At 41.4% G+C, this 25,466-nt stretch overlaps 1 protein-coding gene across 4 annotated transcripts in view; it reads left to right on the forward strand.

The window, feature by feature from the left end:
- Positions 1-459: 459 nt before the first annotated feature.
- The window catches only part of LOC144592797 (frizzled-6-like), a 50,889-nt gene continuing 25,882 nt past the window's right edge, over positions 460-25,466 (forward strand). For 3 of the 4 annotated variants that reach the window (XM_078397835.1, XM_078397839.1, XM_078397838.1), the window contains exons 1-2: positions 460-643; positions 1,633-2,018. In XM_078397835.1, the coding sequence (XP_078253961.1) occupies positions 1,833-2,018 (186 nt within the window). In that variant the 5' untranslated portion in view covers positions 460-643; positions 1,633-1,832. Of the gene's footprint in view, positions 644-927; positions 1,078-1,632; positions 2,019-25,466 lie in introns of all 4 variants that reach the window. The other variant, XM_078397837.1, reaches the window with a different exon arrangement.

The raw sequence follows: 25,466 nt of genomic DNA on the forward strand, positions 1-25,466 counted from the left end.
AACTGTTGTGCGATTATGATGAGAACGATATTCTGCACTCTATCTTTCTCTTCCTTCTACCGACTGTACTTGATCTTGGCTTAATTGCATTTATCCACACTTTTATCTGATTGGATAGCAATCAAAATAAAGCTTTTCACTATAACTCGGATGTCGTGACAATAATAAACCTAAACATGTGAGAATTTCTTTGGGGAAGATGACAATGGGGTGGAATTGTCATCTTTGGTTTGGGGAGTTAACATGATTATATTATGGAGCTCGAGATTATTTCTCCATGTTACTTTTGTGGCTGTCCGTTTGATCTCATGTGCACAGTCACAGAGATGCAAGTAGGTAGGTGGGCAGGAGCAGCACACCTGTTGGCTATGATCCCAGTGGTCGGGTTGGCTCGGGCGCTTCACTGTTGCGGGAAGGGGGAGTGGTTGTGAGCCAGACCCAGATTCCATTCCCTGTCCCGCTCGCAGGCAGCAGCAACAGCCGCCAGACGCAGGAAGCAACAAGTCACAGGGGCAAATCAAATCCAACCCGCAGATCGCTTTTGAAAGATCTGCCTGCTTTGATCCCCCACAGCACAGGGGCAGGGCCCGCCCGGAGCAGCGGCGCTTCCTGGCGGTGCATTCCGTCCGATGGGATTAAAAAGGTGAGCGCGTTTGCGGAGAGTGGGGGAATGATCAGCGCTGCCTCTGCAGGGTGCAGCGGGCCCCACATGGGCCGCCGACGGTGGTGGTGGTGGGAGCCCGGCCAGGGGAAGCGCGGGTTGTAGTGCCGGTAAAACAGTGTACAAAGAGCGGCTGCTGTTGCTGCTGCTCCCGGGGCTTGTAGCAGCAGCACCTCGGCTTGCTCACCGTCCGGGAGGTAGGTTGAAGGAGGGAGGGGCTGATCGCACTCACTCCTACACTACAACAAGCAACATGTTTCTTTCAGTGACTCTTGTGGTGAGCGGGCGGGGAGAGAGAGTCTTTCTCACCCCCCGTTAACTCTCGAGTGTGGGAAGAGTCCTGGATCTTTGGGAATCCGAGTGTAACGTCGCCCTCGTGGGTGGAAATAAAACACACGGGTGTTTGGGCCGGGAGAGTAAGTGGAGTAAGAGTTTTGTACTCAACCTGTAGCCTAATCGTTCCTTAGGAATGCCTCGGGAAAACATTGTCCAGAGCTTTGTTGAGTGGAGCGAGGCTGCAAATACTTGTTAAGCAATTTTCGACTTATGAAACGATGCCGACATCAAACGCGTTCTTTTAAATATGAAACGTCATTTTACAATTAAATATAACTGCTGTTTTCGGAATATGCGTGAAAGTAGTTAATGGTGTTTATCTCGCTGAAGCTCACGGCCTGACCTCCCACATGTTGCATTTTCGGCGCCCCTGGTAATTTCCTCCCCCTTCCATCTGTCAATTGAGTCAAAGCATTTTACGTTTGAGTAAATACTTAAAATGCACCCTTTATTATATCAGTGTTTTAGTCTGATGTTGTGCAGCTGCTTTAGTTTGAAGTCCTTGTCGATATGTCCACATGTGCTTGAGATTTCGGGAGTTTTTATTCCTGGTACTCTGAATGAAGAAGTAAATAATGTAGATTAGCGTAGTTGAAATGTTTGAAGTGTACTAACTTTGGGTGTTTTGTTTCCAGGTTTGATTTTTTTTTTGGAAAGGAATATAAACATTAGGAATTCCAGTACTTCAGAAACATCTTGTTAATGCATTCTATCGGAAGAATAAGGGATGTGGTTCACTATCAAACGTGGATGAAAACCACTACTATATCTTGACATTAATTTGGACCAAAGTGCGCTTGATTCTGTCAACAAAGTCATTTATCGCTGTCCCACGATGGAAAGTTTACAAGTCCTCGTCGGCCTGTTAATCCTGCTGGTGATACATTGGACCCAGGGTCACAGCCTTTTCACTTGTGAGCCCATAACCATCCACTGGTGTGAAGGACTCTCGTACAATATGACATTTTTCCCCAATAAATTGGAACACTATGATCAGGACATTGCATTGGTTGCAATGAAGGTACGTTTTATTTGTGTGATTACATTTCTACAAGGATATATTTTTAAAATGTTGATAATTAGGAAAACATGCCTCCGGTTTAGATCTCAATTGTGATCTTAATTGCTGTTGGTAATCAATTGTTTTAGCCTTTATCTGCAATCCATGTAGTTAATAGTTTCTACCGTTGACTAGTGCAAATGAAATTAGGAAGAAAATATTGCCTTGTCTAATTAACATTTTGTTTTTCTGTTTAATTTGTCATCCTTATCTTTAGATCTACCCTTTAAATTTAATACATTTTCTTCAATGGCATTGATTACAAATTAAAGTGTTATTTTGCTGGTGCTGCAAAAGTCTGATATCTACATAAAGAGCCTTTCTTTTGATCAAGCAACTGTGAGGATTGGATTGTTTCAATTTGTGGACCATTCATAGTCTTGTTTTTGCATCATTGTGAATTTGTCTCCAGATTCTAGTGATTTATTTTCCCCTGTACTGCTGCAGTAATTGAAAGGAAATATGTTATATACATGTACAAAATCTTTTCAAGGATTTGAATGTAATTGCTTAAAATTAATAATTGGATCAGTTGTAGTCTTGAATGACTATCGTTAGAATCTGTACCCAAACATCTTCAATATTACTCAGTTAATTTAGATTTAATTGCTATTTGATCAGGAAATTTTGCAGGGAAATTAAATCGACTCTTGATTAGATGTGTATGTTTACTCTTTAATGCTTTGTGCCTGGGACAAAGTGTGACATTGGCAGCTCAGTGTCCAGTAACCAGGCAGAAGAGTGTTGTTTGCTGTTCTTAATTATAGTTGTAGACTCGTGCCACGGTCAATCTATGTTTACCTTCGAACAATCCAGTCAGTTCTGTTTCGCAAAATCCAGAAGATTTATTTCCCTAATTTCCTCTGCGATTTTTCTTCATCTCTATCATCGCCACTCTCGTAGGCAATAAGTTCCAGATCATTGCTACCATTGCATTAACTAAAAACAGTTCTTTCATCTTTTGCCCAGAACCTTAAAAATATTGATCCCTGATCCTCCTAGCATCAGCTTCTAGGAACTGCTTTATTTATCTTAGCTAAACCTGATGTAATTGATGTAACCTGCACCTGTCAAAGACCTTCACATTATTTCCGAAGTCTGCTGATAGGGTTTGGACACAGTGCTCTGTCTCCGGACTAACCTGAGGTTTATTAAGGCTTACCAAACATTCCTTTAGGTATTCCATTTGTGAAATGTAAAATCTAATTTGCTTTTCTAACAATGTGTTTCTATCTTCAAAGATCCAGGTAATATCTGGATTCCTGTGGCTCCTATGCAATCTTTAGACTGTGCTGTTAAATCTGTATTGGTTCTTCCCATCCCTTCTACCAAAATATATATTGTTTCACACAGTATTAAATTCATTTGTGTAGGGAGGAACTGCAGATGTTAGTTTACACTGAAGATAGACACAAAAACCTGGAGTAACTCAGTGGATCAGGCAGCATCTCTGAAGAAAAGGAATAGATGACTTTTCGGGTCAAGACCTTTCTTCAGACTGAGGGTCAAAGGAGAGGGAACCGAGATATGAAAAAGTACATAGAACAAATGAATGAAAGATGGGCAAAATGACAGATCAAAGCAGGCAATGATGATCAAGGAGTGGAGCCCACAATAGTCCATTGTTGACAGTGGGAAAGGTGATAAAGAGTAGATAAAGGTGATAAAGAGTAGGTGATAAGTCAAGTTTATTTGTCACATATTTGTCACACGATGTGCAGTGAAATGAAAGTGGCAATGCCTGTGGATTGTGCACAAAAAAGAATTACAGTTACAGCATATAAATAAAGTTAATAAGTTACTATAGTGTAGACAAAAAAATGTAGTCTCTGGAGTTATAAAAGTTGACAGTCCTGATGGCCTGTGGGAAGAAACTCCGTCTCATCCTCTCCGTTTTCACTGCGTGACAGCGGAGGCGTTTGCCTGACCGTAGCATCTGGAACAGTCCATTACTGGGGTGGCAGGGGTCCCTCATAATCTTACATGCTCTGGATCTGCACCTCCTGATGTATAGGTCCTGCAGGGGGACGAGTGTAGTTCCCATGGTGCGTTCTGCCGAATGCACTACACTCTGCAGGGCCATCCTGTCCTGGGCAGAGCTGTTCCCAAACCAGACTGTAATGTTGCCGGACAGGATGCTCTCTACATAGGCTTATACTCGCTGGAATTTAGAAGACTCAGGGGGGATCTTATTGAAACATATAAAATTCTTAAGGGGTTGGAGAGGCTAGATGCGGGAAGATTGTTCCCGATGTTGGGGAAGTCCAGAACCAGGGGTCACAGCTTAAGGATAAGGGGGAAGTCTTTTAGGACCGAGATGAGAAAACATTTCTTCACACAGAGAGTGGTGAGTCTGTGGAATTCTCTGCCACAGAAGGTAGTTGAGCCCAGTTCATTGGCTATATTTAAGAGGGAGTTAGATGTGGCCCTTGTGGCTAAAGTGATCGGGGGGTATGGAGAGAAGGCAGGTACAGGTTACTGAGCTGGATGATCAGCCATGATCATATTGAATGGCGGTGCAGGCTCGAAGGGCCGAATGGCCTACTCCTGCACCTATTTTCTATGTTTCTATGTTTCTACAGCCCCAGAGTAGAAGTAATGAAGTATCCTCAGAGACACTCTGAATTTCCTCAGCTGTCTAAGGTGGTAAAGGCACTGCTTTGCCTTACCCACCAGTGCGGCAATGTGCGTTGCCCATGTCAGATCCTCTGTGATGCGGACTCCCAAATATTTAAAACTGCTCACCCTATCCACAGTAGACCCATTTATCTCCAGTGGCGTGTATGTCCTTGGATGTTTAGCCCTTCTAAAGTCCACAATCAGCTCCTTCGTTTTAGTGACATTCAAGAGGAGGCTATTGTCCTGACACCAGAGTGCCAAATCAGCCACCTCGGTAGGCCTTCTCATCGATGTCGGAGATCCGGCCCACCACCACAGTGTCATCAGCAAACGTGATGATGGAGTTTGAGCTGAACCTGGCCCCACAGTCATGTGTGTACAGGGAGTACAATAGGGGGCTAAGGACCCAACCCTGGGGGGATCCTATGTTCAGAGTGAGGGAGCTAGATGTGTGTTCCCCCATCCTGACCACTTGGGGCCTGGCGGTGAGAAAGTCCAGGACCCAGGCACACAGAGGGGTGCTAAGCCCCAGTTCCAGCAGCTTCTCAACCAGTCTGCTGGGGACTATTGTGTTGAATGCTGAACTAAAGTCAATGAACAGCATCCTCACATAGCCCCCCTGGCTGTCCAGATGAGAGAGAGCGGTGTGAAGAACCTGGGAGTCCGAACCGCATCATCCATGGACATGTTCGGACGGTATGCGAACTGCAGTGGGTCCATGTTGCGAGGAAGGAGGGCACAGATATGCTTCTTGATTAGCCTCTCGAAGCATTTCATGACAACCGAGGAGAGGGCCACCGGTCGGTAGTCATTTAAGCACGCTGGAGAGGCATTCTTTGGCACCGGTACAATGATGGATCTTTTGAAGCATGCCGGGACCACGGACTTGGCCAAGGAGAGGTTGAATATTGTGGTGAGCACTGGAGCAAGCTGAGTAGCACAAGACTTTAGTACTCGCCCAGATAAAGGTGACAAACAAAGAAACTCAGCAGGACGACAGTGAAACTAGTATAATGACTAGGGTGGGGGAAGGACAGAGAGAGAAGGGATGCAAAGGTTACTTGAAGTTAGAGAAATCATACTGCTGGATTGTAAACTGTCCAAGCGAAATTGTTCCTCCAATTTGCGTGTGGCCTCATTCTGACAGTGGAGGAGGCCCAGGACAGAAAGATCAGTATGGGAATAGGAAGTGTTTAGCAACTTGGAGATTGCATAGGCCAAGGTGGACTGAGCAAAGGTGTTCAGCAACGTGATCATCCAGTGTGCTCTTGGTCTCGCCGATTATTTTGGTGTCCTGGAACAGTGGATACAGTAGATGAGGTTGGAAGAGGTGCAAGTGAACCTCTGTCTCACCTGAAAGGACTGTCGGGGTCCCTGGACAGAGTCGAGGGAGGAGGTAGGGGAAAGTACCTCTGGAGGGGGTGGTTTAGGTGGGAAGGGATTAGTTAACCGGGAGTTATGGAGGGAATGGTCTCTACAGAGGCAGAAAGGGGTGGAGATGCGAAGATGTGACGAGTGGTGGGATCCTGTTGAAGGTGGCGAAAATGTCGGAGGATTATGTTCTGTATGCGATGGCTGAGGGGTGAAAGGTGAGGATTAGGAGGAATCTGTCCTTGTTGTGACTGGGGGAGGGGGACCAAGAGCAGAGCTGTGGGGCACCGAGGAGACATGTGAGGAACTTATCTATGATGGAAGGGGGGAACCCCCTTTCCATAAAGAATGAGGACATTTTGAATGTCCTGGTATGGAACACGTCATCTTGGGCGCAGATGCGGTATAGATGGAAGAATTGGGATTAGGGGATAGTCTTTGCAGGAGGCAGGATGGGAAGAAGTGTAGTCCAGATAGTTGTGGGAGTCGGTATACTGGCTTATAATAGACGTCAGTCAGTATAAATTTATTTGTCTGCCCGTTCTGCTGTCTCTGTTGCTGTTTACTGTATCTCCACATCTATATTGACAACATCCATTGCATTTCCCTCAATATTCTGTTGATCACAAAGCATAATTTGGTTGTTAAACATGATCTGACTTTTGTGATCCATGCTGGCTCAATATGTGTTAGTTTTTTCAATTTTTACTATTTATTTTAAAAATCTAGCTTGCTGCTAATATTAATGAAATACATTTGTTCTGTATGCATAAAATATGAGCTGCAAAATATTTTCGTCAAGAGGATGTGTGAAAGGAGGGAGGAAGACATCTTAATTATAGTAACCAATAACACCAAAGAGATAGTCAGGACACAGTGTGCAGTTACTGTTTGGAGCATGGAGTCATTTTGAACACAAAGTACTGATACGTTTAAGGCAAAATAATTTTTATTTCATGAAACGTGCATATTGCTGACAAGACCAATACTTAATGCCCATCACTTGAAGTTGATAAGCAGTTATATCTTAAATTACTAATGATACCACTGCAGGTAGAGACATTGGAGATTTTGACTCAAAAAGACAGGAATGATAATGCATTTCTCTGTCAGAATGGAGTGTAACTAGAAGATAAAGTTATGGGAGCTGTTGTTCCCATGTGTCACTGACTTTAACTACTGAGAAGAAATGAATTTAGGAGATGCTGTTGAAGCCTTGGAGTCATATCAGTGATGGAGAAAACTCACATTTCCTGCTACTGCCAATGAAGCAGCTTGTTAGGTCCTGGATAATGTTGAGATGCTTGGAAGGGGAGCCTGACAGTCGGAAGTTACTTACTGGAGTTTGCCTATCCTCTGATCTGCTCTTTAATTACAGCGCTTAGATGAATTTCTGTGCAGTTGTAACCTCAGACTTGGGTGCAGAAACTAAAGGTGAGCATTATTTCCGTTAACAATGGAGGGAGATGGTGAGACTCTCTTTTACTGAAGATAGTCATTGTGTTATCAGCCTAGGTGTGCATGCTGTCCATTCCTTGTTGAAAAGAGTTGCCAGTAATATTTAAAATTGTGCAGTCATCAGCCTATATTTCCACTTTGACGATATTGACACTATGATGGGAGGAAGAATCAACTGGTGGGAGCAGGAGCTATGACCTGAATTCTTGCAGCAATGTCCCATGGCTAAGGTGGTTTATCTCCTTCAGCCACAGTCACCTTTTTTGTGTGGAATACACCTTTCTCCTGAGTCCCATTGACTGGTGAGGAAGTGTTACTTAGCAACAGCAACAACACTTTCCATTGCTGATTTGAAAGTAGACTGATAATTAAATTGATTGGATTTGTCCGGCTTCTGCACAGTACTAAATTCAATAAATTTTGTTTGCTTGTTAGATAGCAGTGCTGTACCTATAATAGAAACATAGAAAATAGGTGCAGGAGTAGGCCCTTCGAGCCAGCACTGCCATTCAATATGATCATGGCTGATCATCTAAAATCAGTATCCCGTTCCTGCTTTATCCCCATATCCCTTGATACCTTTAGCCCAAAGAGTTAAATCTAACTCTCTCTTGAAAACATCCAGTGAATTGGCCTCCACTGCCTTCTGTGACAAAGACTTCCACAGATTTACAACTCTCTGGGTGAAGAGGTTTTTCCTCATCTCAGTCCTAAATGGCCTACCCCATATTCGCAAACTGTGACCACTGGTTCTGGACTCCCCCAACATCGGGAACATTTTTCCTGCATCTAGCCTGTCCAATCCTTTAAGATTTTTATATGCAATAAATAATAACTTGAAGCAGAGCCGATTCACAGTAGATTGTTAGTCCACGTTGATTACCTTTGCTGCACCTCTGGCCCTCAGGCATTTCTTGTGATCGCTTGCAGCAAATAAAAGTTGCTAATGGTGGGGAACTGGCGGAGATAACGTGGTTCATACATTTAACATATCTGCCTGAAGGTAGTTGTCAGTGCTTCAGCCTAGTTTATTGTCACTGGGCAGTGAGGATGTTCTTGAAGGCTCTTTCTCTTGATTGCTGTTTAATTGGAAATCAATATTCATGATTACATTTGGCAGGATTGAGTTGCTTTGTTTTGAACCATTGATTGTGGAACTTGCTAGCTTTGCCTATGACATTCTGCTGCTTAGCATTCATGCAATAGCCTTGATGGCCCTACAGGATTGGCACCTCCCATTTAGGTACTCGGCGTGGTTTTTTACATTCCTTGCTGAATCAATGCTGTTCTTCTAATCTGATGGTAATCGTAAAGTGAAGAATATAATCGGCCTTGAAGTCACAAAACACAATGGAATTTAATTGCTGCTAATAGTCTGCAGCACCTTGTGAATGTACAGTTTTGAATTGTGGAATCTACTCCAAAGATATCCTATTAAAGCATTCTAAATGTGAAACACAACAATGTGGAGGGTGTCAGTTCAGTGACGAATGGTTTGAGGAAGAAATTTGAAGTTGGTCACTTGTGTGCAACTCAGCAAAACTGCAGTCACACACTATGCATCACTGCAAACATTTTTGATCTATTGACTTGTTGGTTGTCTCAACAATAAATATTCAACATTTCTAAATAAAAGAAAATCCATCAAAGCATACAAATTAGGATATGGGACGTGTCACTTGACTCTGCCTCTTCCACCTGATTTGATCGTAACCTCCAACTGCACTTTCTCTCTTCCTGTTTTAACATTTTACTCCTTGTTTATCAGGTATTTATCTACTTCAACCTTAACAATACTGTTTCTAAAGCCCTCTGAGAAAGAGAATGCCAAAAACTCGTAACCTCAAATAGAAAAATAATTCACCTCAACTATCTTAATTGGCAACCCCGTTTTAAACAATATCTCTACTTCTAGATTCTACCATCAGAAAACATCCTCTCTATGTCTACCTTGTCAAGAATCTTCAACATCTTATGTTCCAACCAAATTCGACTCACTTCTAATCCTCTGTTTTATACAAGTCTTATCTGCCAACCTTTCCTTTCATTAAACAACTAGTCCATTCCAGGCATTAGTTTGCTAAACCTTCTCTGCTTCCAATACGTTGACATATTTCCTTGAATAAAGGGACCAATATTGTACACGGCACTCCTAATGTGGTGTCACACCAGTGCTCACCATCTCACCAGCCACTTTTTTTGCTACCTTGAGATGATGTCCATCAGGACCCAGAGACTGTCAACCTACTCCTCCAACAATTTTGTATCTGTCTGCATTTCATTTGTGTGAAGTTAGATTGGTATTTTAGACTTTTCTGTTTTGGTGATTGGAGAAGCATCTTTGACTTGCTGCAGTTCTGCTGCATCTGTTACCTGTTTTCATGTTGACTAGTTCTATTAAGAATATTAAAATGATAAAAATTTGTTTAATTCTCATGTAGAGTGTGGCATCTGTACTTTCGGGCAAATTAGATGCGTGGGAAGGATGAAGTGAAAAACAAATTACTTACTCATTGGCAGTAGCATTTTAAAGCTGGTGTTTTAATAAATAGTGCCTCTTAAGATTATTGTAGAAGTTATTACCTTGAATTTTTTTTGATCAACTAATTGCATATTCCAAATTGCTTTTTGAAAAGAAGTCAGAGAACTGCATCTTGAACTGTTGTAGCCCTTGTGATTAATGCTCTCCTTAGGCACTCCTGCATAGGGATTTCCAAAATTTATATCCAATAATGTTGATGGAGCTGTGACATGCCAGATCATGCTTGACTTAAGGATATGTATTGGCCGCATACCCTTTACCTAAATAAATTAATGTTTCTTTTTATGTATGTGTGAGAGAGAGGCATTCAGTGTTATGCCTTAGTGAAAGATGCATCTTTGACAGCGCAGCATTCCCTCAACACTTCATGGAAGTGGCCTAGGTTTACTTAAATGACTGGGGTGGAATGTCTACTCATAACCTCTGCTTGAGTGCGAATGCTATCATGAACTTTTCAGCAAAGACTATACATTCTGACTACTGGATATGCAGAAGATGGGAATACAATCTGATCAAAAGTAGAACGTAAAACCTGTGGATCAGAACACTAGTTTGAGTGTTGAAGTGTCAGAATGTAAAGGTTTCATTCTTCTTGTCTTGTTCTGCTATTTTTTCCATTATCTGGATAATGGAAATGATGTCAGTAGATTGGGACCTTACCGAATTCTAATTTCTGGGGCCAGCTCTCAGCACGGTGGTGCAGCAGTAGAGTTGCTGCCTTACAACGCCAGGGGTCTGGGCTCGATCCTGACTATGGGTACTATCTGTACGGAGTTTGTACGTTCTTCCCGTGACCTGCGTGGGATTTCTCCAAGATCTTCAGTTTCCTCCCACACTCCAACGACGTACAGGTTTGTAGATTAATTGGCTTGGAATTAAAATGTAAATTGTCTCCAGTGTGTGGGATAGTGTTAATGTGCTGGGATCGCTGGTCGGCACAGATTCAGTGGGCCGAAGGGCATGTTTTCGTGCTGTATCTCTAAACTAAACTAAGCTCCCAAATACGCAGAAACTGTCAGCAGCTCTGCCTATGTCATGCTGCTCTGATTTTGTTTTCCTTGTCCTCTGCTGGCCTGCCATTCATTTTCCCCACAGCCGTACTTGCTTCACTCACTTGAGTTGTTCTGTTTCTTTAGTGTGAACTTTGCTTTGGGTGTGAGTCTACAACCCGAGACAGTTGTGTTTTTTCGGGAAAGTCGTTTAGGAGCTGGAGTTTCAGACCCGCAATAACAAAGTTATTTTTCCTGCAGGATTCAAGAAATGTCTTTTCAATAGCAATAAGTTTATTTTGGTGCAAGCTAAAATTACCAAAGGCTGTCTGTGACATTGTTTAATAGAGTAAAATTGCACAATGTCAATAGAAATGATTGCTTGCCAGTTTCAATGGCCACTCGCTGTTAAAATGACAGCTGTGTTATTAAGAAGTACTGGTATCTGATTAATGCAGGGAGGCAATGTGGAAACAGGTTTATTTTTCACCCTGTCCGATTTGAATACAAGACAGCTTTTTCTCCGCTTGTTAATTTCCAAAGTAACTTTTAAGTGAATCTCTATTTCCCAATGGAAATTATGGTTATAAATATTTCAGCACATCCATGTCCTAATTCATCCATTGCACCATATCCCATTTGTGTTATTGAAATGCATGAGATAACATATCTCCCTAGATTCAGTGATGCATTTCAGATCAAGAATTGCATCCAATGGTTTATAATATTTACAATATTATATTGTAATATTGCATTATATTGTAATATTGTAACTGGCATTATATGTGCAGTTGCAAATTTCGCACTTGATAGGTAAATTGGAAGTGTGGCCAGGATAATAATGCACATCTTTGTGCAAATAAATTCACCTTTAAATGGGTTGCAGAAATGGAGAAACTGGAGGGATGTTTGAACACAAAGAAGGTTGCAGGAAAAGAAAATAGGACCGTGGATTTTTTAATGTTGGCACAGAGTACAGAGTACAGAAACACTGAATTATATCAATTAGTTAATTCATTTGGAATTTTGGCCAATTCTGGGAATGACACCTTGGGAGGATAACAGACCAGCGAGTTCAGAGGAGCATTATCGGAATGGAACCAAGGATTCCAAGTTTGGTTTAAAAAAAATGAAGGCAGCAAATGTTGTTCTTGCCGCATTGAAGATTTGAAGAGCTGCTCATAATCATAGGAGGTTTTGATAGGATAAATTGAGAAAAACTACTTCTGCAACTGTTGGACCATGGAATGCACGATAAAATAGGCCGAAGTCAGCATGGCTTTGTGAAGGGGAGGTCTTGCTTGTCAAATTTACTGGAATTCTTTGAAGAAGTAAATAGCAGGACAGACAAAGGAGAGTCAGGAGATGTTGTTTACTTAGATTTTCAGAAAGCCTTTGATAAGGTGCCACAAGTGAGGCTGCTAAGGAAGATGAAAGCCCACTGTATCAAAGGGCAGATATGAGCATGGATATCATGTTGGCTGGATGGCAGAAGACAACGAGTGGCAATAAAGGGGTCTTTTTCTGGATGTCTGCCAGTGACTAACAGAGTTCCGCAGGGGTCGTTGCTGTGGCCGCTGCTCTTCGCGTCGTACATTAATGATTTGGACGAGGGGATTGAAGGCATTGTGGCCATGTTTGTGGATGATGCGAAAATAGGTGGAAGGGCAGGTAGTGCAGAGAAAGCAGGGACTCTCCAGAAGGACTTGCACAGGTTGGGAGAGTGGGCAGAGAAATGGCAGATGCAATGTAGTGTACAAAGTATGGAGTCATGCATTTTGGTAGTAGGAATAAAGACATAGACTATTTTCTAAATGGGGAGAGAATCCAGAAATCGGAGGTGCAAAGGGACTTGGGAGTACTGGTACAGGATTCCCAAAAAGTTAATTACAAGTCGAATCGGTAGTAAAGAAAGCAAATTCAATGCTTGCATTTATTTCAAAAGGGCTTGTATACAAAAACAGGAATGTAATGCTGAGGCTCTATAAAGCGCTGGTAAGGCTGCATTTGGAATATTGATAGTAATTTTGGGAACCATATCTGTGGAAGGATGTGTTGGCTTTGGAGAGAGTCTAGAGGAGGTTTACAAGAATGATCCCAGGAATGAGTAGGTTAACCTATGATGAGCATTTGTCGGCACTGGGCTTGTTCTCACTGGAGTTTAGAAGAATGAGGGGGGACCTCTGAAACATACAAAATCGTGAAAGGCTTGGATAGAGTGGATGTGGAGAGGATGTTTCCACTAGTGTGAGAGTCTCGGACAAGAGGTCTTAGCCTCAGAATTAAAGGACGTTCATTTGGAAAGGAGATGAGGACATTTTTCTTTAGTCAGAGGCTGGTGATTCTCTGCAATTCTTTGCCACAGTGGTGGCGGCCAAGTCAGTGGATATTTGTAAGGCAGAGATAGATAGATTCTTGATTAATATAGGTATCAGAGGTTATGGGGAGAGGGCAAGAGAATGGGGTTAGGAGGGAGAGATAGATCAGCCATGATTGAATGGTGGAGTAGACTTTGGGCCGAATGGCCTAATTCTATTCCTATCACATGACCTTATGCCAAAAAAAAACAATTTGATGGGAAAGATTTTCAAAGGGAAAACTGTATGAATGGTTTTATTTATACCTGTATTAAATTTTAATCTTTGTCATTGATAAAAGCAGCCAAAAACAGCATCAAAATGTTTGGTGAGTGAGTGGGTTTGACATAAGTCATTTGTAATATGTTTTGCTCATGACCTTAAAAAAAAAAAAATGGAAGCCGCAACTGATATGTCCGTATTGCTGCCTTCAGAGAGGTGCAGCTGTGAGATTTATGCCAAATGGCATGCAGGCCATGGAATATACTAAGCCTTTTGTGCAGGTAATCAGGTTTACTCTTTTTGTGCAGTAAATTTTCATTATTTTATGTCTTTGCAAACATAGACAGTGTAATGATCAGAAACTGCCACCACCTCAGAGTCTGAAGAAGGGTCTCATCCTGGAAGGTCACCCATTCCTTCGCTCCAGAGATGCTGCCTGTCCCACTGAGTTACTCCATCATTTTTGTGTCTGTCTTCAGTGTAAACCAGCATCTGCAGTTCCTTCCTTCACACTGCCACCACTTGTGTTGATTGTTCAGAATCAGAATTACCTTTACTGTCAACCAAAAAAACAAGTATTTTGGACGAGATTTCGTCACCCACAGTCCAACAGTAAGAGCAGTAAAATAAGCAATTACACAACCACAAACCAACACAAAACAAAACAAAAAAAACATCCATCACAGTGAGTCTCCTCCAGTCACCTCCTCACTGTGATGGAAGGCCAGAATGTATTTTCTCTTCCCCTGCCGTCTTCTCCCGCGGTCAGGCTGTTGAAGTTGCCACGTTCCAGGCCGCGCCGGACGGTGAAAGGTCCGTAGCGGGCCGACCCAAGCCCCGCGATTCGGGGCGGGCGAAGACGTTGCCGCTGCACGTCGGGCCGGTCGGGGCAAACTTGAGTTTACTGTTACAAATACTATTTTGTTTTTATAAACCGCCTTCCCCTTTGCCTCCCTTACAACTTGGGTTTCCTGACTCTGGTCATAGTCTGAAGAAGGGTCTCGACCCGAAACATCGCCCATTCCTTCTCTCCTGAGATGCTGCCTGACCTGCTGAGTTACTCCAGCATTTTGTGAATAAATACCTTCGATTTGTACCAGCATCTGCAGTTATTTTCTTATAGCAACTACTTAGCAGTGTTGCCTGTGTTGGATTGGCTTAGAGTTGCAGGTTTCTGTGGGATGCGCTGACAGATGTACACGGGCACTCCTGAGCTGGATTGATGTGAACTGCAGTGGGAGGTACATTCATATAATGTTGCTTTTTCATGTGCTGCATAAAAAGTGAACATGGCATGTTAATGCAAATAAAATGTCGATAGCTCAATGTCAATTGCAACCATTTCGCATACCCATCTGTCAAATCGCATAATTGAATCTCCATTTAACAGGGAACTGGTTTACTAAAACAAACTGAAAGCCATCACTATAGCAACCAGTGCCTGGCTGCAAAATTACTGGCTCGACTGTACTGGATTTCATTTAGATTGTTGGGAACTAAGGGATAATAGTAAGTTCATTTAGTGGCATTAAACAAAGAATATGGTTGATAAAAATGTTGATTGGAAAATTGCATGTTTGGTGTTTGTGTTGGGTAGGGCTCCACACTAGGTCTCTTGAATTTAGTGGTGTACGTATAAATGATTTGAACTTGGATGTAGGCATTGCACTTTAAATGATCTGCCAACGATACCTAAAGATATGGGTTTCAGGGAGATATCAATGGACTTGTACCAAATTGACATTGGAAACGATTTGGAGGAAATTTGAGGGTATGTATGTTGGGAGGTGTGAAAATGGAAGGAATACATGATAATTGGTAGTATACTGACGTGTAGAGGACCTTGGATTGCATATTACAGCATCCTATTGGTTTCATGAGAAGAGGTCATTTTTAATGATGTTTTATTTGTCACATGTGCAACTATGTGAAATTCTTTTTGCATATTTACACATGCAGGAGAGTCGCCACTATTCTTACTGTCTAATATCACCAATATTTAAATGCCTGCACATCCCTGAATGTACAGTAGTTGGGGTGATTTTAGAAGGGTTACTTGAGCAGACAGCAAAAGAACAAACAAAGGTTCTGGCTCGTACAAGAAAGATCTGACGGCACCAGACAGAATTGAGAGGAGGAGATTTACATGGTTGTTGCTAGGACTAGAAAATTATAAATGTAAGGAATGCCCATCCAGGCTTGGGATGGTTTCCTTGGAACCAAGGAGACGAAGGGGAGATTTAGTTTACCTGCTGAAGACTGAAAAGTCTCGCTAGGATAATTGAAACAGACCTAGTTCCCTTAGTTAAAAAGGACAAGAAATTTGAGACAATAAAACTTTGAATTGATTACGGTATAAGAGGGGAGTTGAGAAATGTATCGCTCAATTGGTGGTCTGGGTCAGGATTTTGCTGTCAAGAAGGGAAGTGGAGGCACACTCCCTCCACATTATAAAAGGGGTATGAATGAGCCATAACCTGTTTGACAATGGGCCCAGCCCCAGAGAATGGAATTCATTCTTAATTTTTGGCTGTTATGAGTGCAGTGGGCTAAATTTCCTCCTTTCCCTTAAATCTCTGATTTCATGAATAGTTATGTAGAAAGGCAGAGTATTTTTGAAATTTATGAAAGAAGCCGTTTATGTCTGGCGAAAATATTTGATTCCCTCGGGTAGATATCTAATGTCCCTAAACTGATAATATCATTAAACATGTTAATATCATTTATTTTAGAAAGTTGTTATTTCCTAATACACTTTATGGATCCTTACTTTGTCCACTCAGAAAAGTGGATGTATCATTTTCCATATTGGGGTACAATGAAAAATGTTCAATGAGCTTGAGCCTCTTGGGTTTGTCTTTTATCTAGATTCAGACAATAGGTGCAGAGGTAGGCCATTCGGCCCTTCGAACCAGCACTGCCATTCACCGTGATCATGGCAGATCATCCACAATCAATACCCCGTTCCTGCCTTCTCCCAATATCCCTTGACTCCGCTATCATTAAGAGCTCTATCTAGCTCTCTCTTGAAAACATCCAGGGAATTGGCCCCCACTGCCTTCTGAGGCAGAGAGTTCCACAGCTTCATAACTTTCTGAGTGAAAAAGTTTTTTCTCACCTCCGTTCTAAATGGCCTACCCCTTATTCTTAAACTGTGGCCCCTGGTTCGGGACTCTCCCAACATCGGGAACATGTTTCCTGCCTCTAGCGTGTCAAATCCCTTAATACTCTTATGTTTCAATAAGATCCCCTCTCGTCCTTCTAAATTCCAGGTTATACAAGCCCAACCGCTCCAGTCTTTCAACATACGACAGTCCCGCCATTCCGAGAATTAACCTTGTGAACCTAAATCTAAATAAAAAATTTCAGACATTTGTATTCTGTGTTTGAAAACGTTGATCATGATCTATCAATGCTTTATCCAGTGTAAATAAGCTAGGCATCGCCCAGTAGACCTTATGGAGTCAGAGTGTGGAAGCAAGCCCTTCGGCCCAACTTGTCCACACCGACCTCATCTACATGAGTCCCACCTGCCTGCATTTGGCCCATATCCTTCTAAGCCTATCCTATCCATGACCTGTCAAAATGTTTTTTAAACTTTGTGATAGTACCTGCCTCAACTAACTCCCCTCTCAACTCATTCCATATACCTACCACCCTTTGCGTGTATATATATTTTTAAAAGTTGCTCTTCAGTTTCCTATCATATCTCCTCCAACTCCCCTTCACCTTAAACATTTGTCCCCTAGTTCTTGATTTCCCTACTCTATGTAAAATACTACATTTACCCAATCTAATCCCTTCTATACACCTCTAGGAATGAAGTCCTAGCATGCTCAACATCTCCTTATAGCTCAGGCCCTCGAGTTCTGGCAACATCCCCATAAATCTTCTCACCGCCCTTTCCAGCGTAACATCTTTACTTTTAAAGGGTGACCAAAACTGAACACAATACTCAAAATGTGGCCTCACCAATGTCTTGTACAACTGTAACATAACCCTCCAACGTATATAATCAATACTCTGCTGAAGGCCGATGTGGCCAAAGCCTTCTTGAACACCTCATCTACCTGTGATGCCACTTTCAAGGAACTATCACATTGGTTGTGACTGAAAATTGCTTTTTTGTTGATTAGTGCACTGCATGGATGAAATACCTTTTACACCTGAGTAGCTCTATTCACCCTTGGGGAAATGGATTTGTGGTTGAAAAGTTTATCATTGGTGCAGAGAAATTGTGAACTGAAGCTCTGGATCCCTGTCTTTCTGGTTTTAATCCGGTGCAGAGAGTAGTTGAGATACGCAGGATTTGGCCCTGGTGAGAAACTTTTACAATGTAGAATCTGTTCTGCTGAAATAAAAGAACAGTATGGATATTATTCTCTCAGACAACTAACAGGAACTGTGACAACTGAGGGGAACATGAGATTGCTTGAATTCTATTTGCTCTCCCACTCCTCCTTCCCCCCCTCCCCCATTCCTTTTGAATCCCCTAACAACTAGTTTTGGTCTGCGACAAAGCAGATCTGCTTATGATTTGCGCACAGAAATCAACTAAATCTGCTCCATTGGTGGAGCTGAACTTCAAAATTATGATTGTACCTCCAATGAAAAGAGCTTTTGATTTTGTCGCAAAGCTGATTTATAGTTTTCTAAATACGCAACTTTAATGAATAAAAGTATTATGAAGCTTCAAAATACTTTGCCCTGTTTCCATTTTAGTGGTATGTGCAGCTGTGTTTGTGTTATACAAAATTCTGTTGCATTTTCTGTATGCAACAGAACATTTATTGACAGTCTTGCCTTTGGGGCAACCACTATGTGGGATTCTTTGTTAAACTGATATATGAACTTTCGTGTTTCTGTCAGGTAGGAGCACAGGTCCTCGGTGATGTTCATGTGTTAAGTGCATTGAATGAAGGCTGTGCATGAATGCCAGCCCCTGAAGTCAGCAAGCTTAATTTCTAATGCATCACTTGTTGTTGTGTACTTGCTTTAGTACAAAGAGACAAAAACAAATTAAAGAAACTATCATTTTAAATTGCTCTGTTGAAGAAAGCCTCACCTGTCATGTTTCATTTTAAACAAGTTTGGTGTATATTACTTATAATATCCAGCATCAGCATGAACATTGCTGTGTAAAATGAAACTTCATTTGGCTTGCCTTAAATTTATTCATCACGACTCCTTTTGAAGACGCAAGTCATCAGCTTTGCAAAGGATCAAAATGTATCCTTTTCAGTAGTCAAATATCAAAGCTTCAATTTGTCAGTGAAACAGATTTGTAAATGCATGCATGCATTTCACAGCACGATTTCTCACTAGGAAATAAGGCATGTGGTTTTATGTGCCCAAAGCAGCCTAAGTTGGTGAAATGTCCATTGTTCTAATGATACCTTGCCCACATTTGAAATTTTCCCTTCCACACACATCCAGCAATTCTCCCACAACCAACCATTTGTGAAATCCTCAATGGAATAATTTACAGTTGGGGAAGTACACAAAAAATAATGACAATAACAAATTTGTGACAAGGGAAGTTAACTCATTTATGAACCGTGAGAGTTCTTTGCAGTTCTCATAAATAATAAAAATAAGATTATGGCAGGTCTTTTGTAAAGAGTAATATATTGTTTACCATTTAAAAATTTACAGGCAATAATTCAAATATTAGCTGCTTCCTTGACACAGTGCTTCCTGCAGATTCTTTTGATTGGTGGGCAGCTCGGTACCCGTGATGGACCATCCAATTTTCACCACTTTCTGCAGCCTCTTTACATTCTTGAATGCTCAAATTACATACAGTACCAGGCCGTGATGCAAGCACTTCATTTTGCTCTCCACCATACACCTATACAAGTTGGATAAAGTAGTCGGCAACAAGCTAAATCTCCTCTAACCTCTGCGGAGGTTTCTGTGTGATTGCTTCAATGTACATGGCCCAGGACATCATCAGTTCAACAGAGCTGTGTATGGCCAGAAATGTGAATTTAAAGATAGATTTGAAGTTGTGTCTGGCTGCACAATCATGAATGTAGAGCAAGGAAATGAGCATGCAGCACAATGAAGATAGTCTGCGAGAGGCAGGTTTTATTGCCAGTCTATTAAAATGCCACTTAATAGTCCTGTTGGCAAAGTTAAGACACATGGAATTAAAGAACTGCTTGGATACCAAATTGGTTAATGGAATGTAGTTTCTCCTTATTTACCTTATTGGAGCCATTCAAGGTTTTGTACTTGCCAATACCCTTTTCCTTTTATTCTAAGATGAGCAATCACAGATTCTTTGTGGATGTGACCCATATCCTCTCACAATGACTGTATTACATTTCTTGCATGCGGACTTGTTGATCTCATTCCAAAATTGTTTTTGATCCAGGCCCAACCTGCAATTCTTAAAAGGTGTAATGTAATCTCCTTTTTGTACTCTTGTACCTCCTGTAAAGCAAGAATCCTGCTAACCTTTGTTTTAACCAGCTTCACTTATCAGTCCTATCTATTTTAAAAATCAATTTGCCTTCACATCTGAGATCTGAGCTTCTGCATTTGTTTTAAATGTAAACCATTTTGTTTATATTGCCTCGCCTCATGCTTCACTTCACACCTCACTGTGTTAAATCTTGTGTTGCTGCCTTGACTACATTTATTATTATGAATTAATGCAATATTTCAGAATTATTATGCCTTGTGTCTAAGTGCAGTCGGTGATTAATATATAATTGGAAAGTGCTGTGTTGCTACCTCTAACCTCTGCAACACACCGCAGTACACTCCCATCACCTGCAGAGCAAAAATTAGAATGGCATAGTTCAGGAGAAGATCAGTTAATGTGCTTAAATGCACCATGTCTTCCCTGACCGGGAAGGTTAACTTATTTCACTTTGTGCAAGTGCAGCCTGACCTGCAGTGTTTCCACAAATTTCAGTTTTATTTTCATTGCCAACCTTTCCTCCAGCTTTTGTTTATTTTTCATTTACTTTTGACCCAATTTAGTTGATCCTATTTTCCCCAACTCCATCCCAGCAACATTGTCATGCAGTGACTAGTGGGGTACCGCAAGACTCAGTGCTGGAACCCCAGCTATTTACAATATATATTAATGATTTGGACGAGGGAATCGAATGCAACATCTCCAAGTTTGCGGATGACACGAAGCTGGGGGGTAGTGTTAGCTGTGAGGAGGATGCTAGGAGGCTGCAACGTGACTTGGATAGGTTGGGTGAGTGGGCAAATGCATGGCAGATGCAGTATAATGTGGATAAATGTGAGGTTATCCACTTTGGTGGCAAGAACAGGAAAGCAGACTATTACCTGAATGGTGGCCGATTAGGACAAGGGGAGATGCAATGAGACCTGGGTGTTGTGGTAGACCAGTCATTGAAAGTAGGCATGCAGGTGCAGCAGGCAGTGAAGAAAGCGAATGGTATGTTGGCATTCATAGCGAGGGGATTTGAGTATAGGAGCAGGGAGGTTCTGCTGCAGTTGTACAGGGCATTGGTGAGACCACACCTGGAGTATTGCGTACAGTTTTGGTCTCCTAATCTGAGGAAATACATTCTTGCCATAGAGGGAGTACAGAGAAGGTTCACCAGATTGATTCCTGGGATGGCAGGAATTTCATATGAAGAAAGACTGGATAGACTTGGCTTGTACTCGCTGGAATTTAGAAGATTGAGGGGGATCTTATAGAAACTTACAAAATTCTTAAGGGGTTGGTCAGGCTAGATGCAGGAAGATTGTTCCCGATGTTGGGGAAGTCCAGAACAAGGGGTCACAGTTTAAGGATAAGGGGGAAGTCTTTTAGGACCGAGATGAGAAAGGTTTTTTTCACACAGAGAGTGGTGAATCTGTGGAATTCTCTGCCACAGAAGGTAGTTGAGGCCAGTTCATTGGCTATATTTAAGAGGGAGTTAGATGTGGCCCTTGTGGCTAAAGGGATCAGGGGGTATGGAGAGAAGGCAGGTACGGGATACTGAGTTGGATGATCAGCCATGATCATATTGAATGGCGGTGCAGGCTCGAAGGGCTGAATGGCCTACTCTTGCACCTATTTTCTATGTTTCTATGTCATCCAGTACTTTGTTTTCCCCATGAAGTTTCAAATACTCAATCATTGCAATATTTAAAAAAATATATACCTGTTGTTTGTTTCTTTCATCATTTCAAATCTACAAGCCCCTTCATAATTTGGAACGATTTTATTAGCTGAGTCTCGCTGCCCTCTGTCTTCAGAAAAGACCAGGGTAATTTATTTTTGGTCTAAGATGTTACAGTTGATTCTTTTAAATCTGTTTTGGACTTTTTTTTTCAGAGCCATAATTGTGTTTGTGTAATGGAAAAACTTCAAGTTTAGCCTAAATTTTCCTGCGTTCATTGTCATCTCTTTTGGGAACGATATCCAGTGAATTTGGTTGATTTATTAAAGCCTTGTTAACCTTTGTTACTTGTACTGATTTGTGAATCATTGCGTGAATGCACTAAATCTTTTAGTATCTTTTATCTTCCATTAACCAATTTGGTACCCAGCCAGCTCTTTAATTCAATGAGTTTTCATTTTGCTAACAGGTCTAAGTGCTATTTTCTCAAAAAAATCACATCCACTCCTCTACCCTATTCGAACTATGTCCTTTATTTCAGAGCTTTTATACAATGGAACTTTCAATTATTGGCCCTTTTAAAATTAAATGTATCCCAAATAATTGATTCTAAAGCTGGAGTTTCCACACTGGAGTGACTCACGTGTAGCTGCAAGTTCTATCCCAAATCCATTATAAAATGGTGCATAATTATTTTCACAGGTTCAATCCAGGTGAGTGGGAGTAGCTATCTGTATTGCATACATCGAAGATCTAAATGGAATGGAGAAGGTTCATGCATTGGAGCTTGCTCCTGAACCAAGCTGCTCCTGTGCAGCCATTATCATTGCATTTTCCTGGCATTGTGAAGAGTCACTTGGATACACATGATGTCTTCAGTGTGGCCAGATACCAATGATTATTTGAGTGATATGGTCAATCTTGATATGGAAGCATAAATTGAATTTGTGGTGGATGATGCTAAGAACATGGATCAGTCACAGCACAGGAAATGTTTCTTTAGCCCACATTGCTTGTACATCATGCCAATTTAAACTGGACATGTCTGCATGTGGTCTATGTCCCTCAATTCTCTACCTCTTCTCGTGTCTGCCAAAATAGCACTTAAATGTTGTTATCATATCTGCTTCCAACACTTCCCCTGGCAGCGCATTTCAGAAACCTACCGCTCTGTAAAATGTTTTAAAACTGGCCACATCAATCTTCCCCTTGTCACCTGAAGGTTACTCCCTCTCTAGTATTTGACATTGCCATTCTGGAAAAAAAGATGCTCTCTACCTTGTCATTGCCACTCGCAATTTTACATGCAGGCACTCCCCGAGTTGCGTGAACTCTCACTTGCGTAAACAATTCACAATAGGTGGTATCATTTCTTGAATAACTGCAACGGTGAAACCACTGATTCTTCCTGAAACCTTTTCCATGGCAACTCTGCTTTGAAGGGAAATTTTAAATTGCAGCTGGATATAGAGGTGGGTGAGCTCAGCCAAGCCAGGCTCGCAGTACTGACAGATTTGGATGCTTTGCGGCCATTAGATTGGGATCAAGCAGGTTTAGAAAGGCGGAATGGGCAGGTTTTGCTGTGAGCCGAGGGTTTAGTAACAGTGAAAAACACAAATTTAACAACAGGAGGATAGTGAGGGCTTCCCATTCCCCTCATAGATGTAAAAGTATCGCCCGGGCTCACTGCTCTTCCAGTTTCAGCCACTGTCGGTGTGACACTGGGAAGGCAAAGGAGAACAAGGGAGGCGGTGGAGAGCGATTACTGGCAGAGTTGCCAACATCTTCCAAGAAGTGCGCTAACAAGCCCTTCTTCACCAGTTGCTGCACTGTCTGGCTGATGAGTTAATGCATGAAGACAAAGGGCCAGTGCAATGGTAGGGATGCTAGGAATCTGATTTCCTCTGCTGTATCCTTCCAGGTTTTCATAGTCGGGTTGTCCAGTGTGGTTTTGGCACTTTGTTAAGCATCACACTTTTTTGGTCCTGGCTGCTGTTAGTCAGAAAATCTGGAAGGCTGGATGCTTATCTTTTAGTGCAATTTTCCCCAATAATCATGTTAAAGTAAAGAATTGGAATTAAAATTAATTGTGCTTTATTTTGCCCCTGAGTATTCAGTAAAGGCACATGCTTTGACAGGCAAATGAGAGAGAGTAACTCTCTCTCATTTTTGGAAATTGTATTGGAGTAAAATGTGTCAACTTGCATTTCCCACTAGGAGGGAATTAAAACCATGGATTAACTCATCCAGGATCATTTTTGCATACCATCCATTTGTCGTACCCAAACATTAATAGGGCAGTCAGTGGGAGCAGGAGCAGCACATGGTACTTGGGTGCAGGAAGAAAGAGTGAGACTGGAAATTATTCAGGCTGCTAGTTGAAGTCTTCTGTGGTAGTGATAGAATGAAGTGAGTCAGGCAATTGTATTTAAAGCCAAAAAAGATAGACTCTAGTTAAATAAATAAACTGATTCGTGCAATGATGCATTTCATTTTGAAGTATGTCATTGGAGTGAGAACAATCTGTGGGTGTTTTGTTGCTGATGGAACTGAAGAACAGCTTCCAATATTTTAAAATGCAAATTTGCAGAAAGAATAATAATTCAGCAGCTTTTGGTTCATTCTCTTGCATTGACTCTAGGAAATGCTTAATGGAATAAATTAATATAATAACATTAGATTAAGAAAACGCTTCGGATTGGACATGTGGGTGGATGTTTATGGACTGGTTTAACATTTCCGTTCACTTGTAAATATGCCATTTGATATTAGAAAAAAATACTTTGGTATTTCGTTTAACGGCTGAAGAGTCAAATTCCATACTTGTGTGGATAACTCACTAATCTAACACTATTACCTCTTCCTGTTAGATTTTTGTCCATTCTAATATTATTGAATGAATCTTATCATTCTTTATCTGAACAACTGGAAAGTGCCAATTTTCAGTTCAATCACAAGCTTGTCTTTTGCTCCTTGCAGCTGGTGACCCATTCAAGCCATTTGCACAGGCTAAATATAGCTGCAGGTTTAACAATTAACAAACTTATTCAATATTTTCCTCATCAGCAACATTTACTTAACTGGTACCTTGCTCAATAAATATTCTCATATGCAAAAGATCATATTTTCCCATATTCTCAATACAAATGTGTAGGAAGGAACTGCAGATGATAGTTTACACAAAAGATAGACACAAAATGCTGGAGAAACGCAGTAGGTCAGGCAGCATCGCTGGAGAAAAGGAATAGGTGACGTTTTTGGTCTTGACCTGGAACATAATTTATTCCTTTCTCCAGAGATGCTGCCTGACCCGCTGAGTTATTCCTGCATTTTGTGGCTATCTTCTCAATACAAATGTTTGGGGCATATTTTTCACAGTAGCCCTCAACAAAGTAACTAAACCAAAAGTGAAATTGCCAGAAGTATACAGCAAGTCAATTAATAACGGTGAAGTAGAAACATGAGGTGCCATTTTGGGTAAGAACCTTCTATAGCTGATTAATAAATCGGCATTTTAGTAAAAATGAAAAAACGAAATGGACTGACCAAATAAATAATTAACCAGGGGAAGAAAATTTGAGTGCAGCATACTTCCAAATAGAAAAATGTTAGGTAATGAACAGGGTCAACACTTGAAGATTGGAAAATCCTGGGATATATGTGCCATGGAGCACCTTTCACATCTCTTTCAGAAAGCTTGGAGGTGCTGTGCAGCCAATTATATATTTGGCATGTAGTAGCTGTTGTTGGAAATG

This window comes from Rhinoraja longicauda, chromosome 4, assembly GCF_053455715.1.
Source record: "Rhinoraja longicauda isolate Sanriku21f chromosome 4, sRhiLon1.1, whole genome shotgun sequence".
NCBI classification, from domain to species: Eukaryota; Metazoa; Chordata; class Chondrichthyes; order Rajiformes; family Arhynchobatidae; genus Rhinoraja; species Rhinoraja longicauda.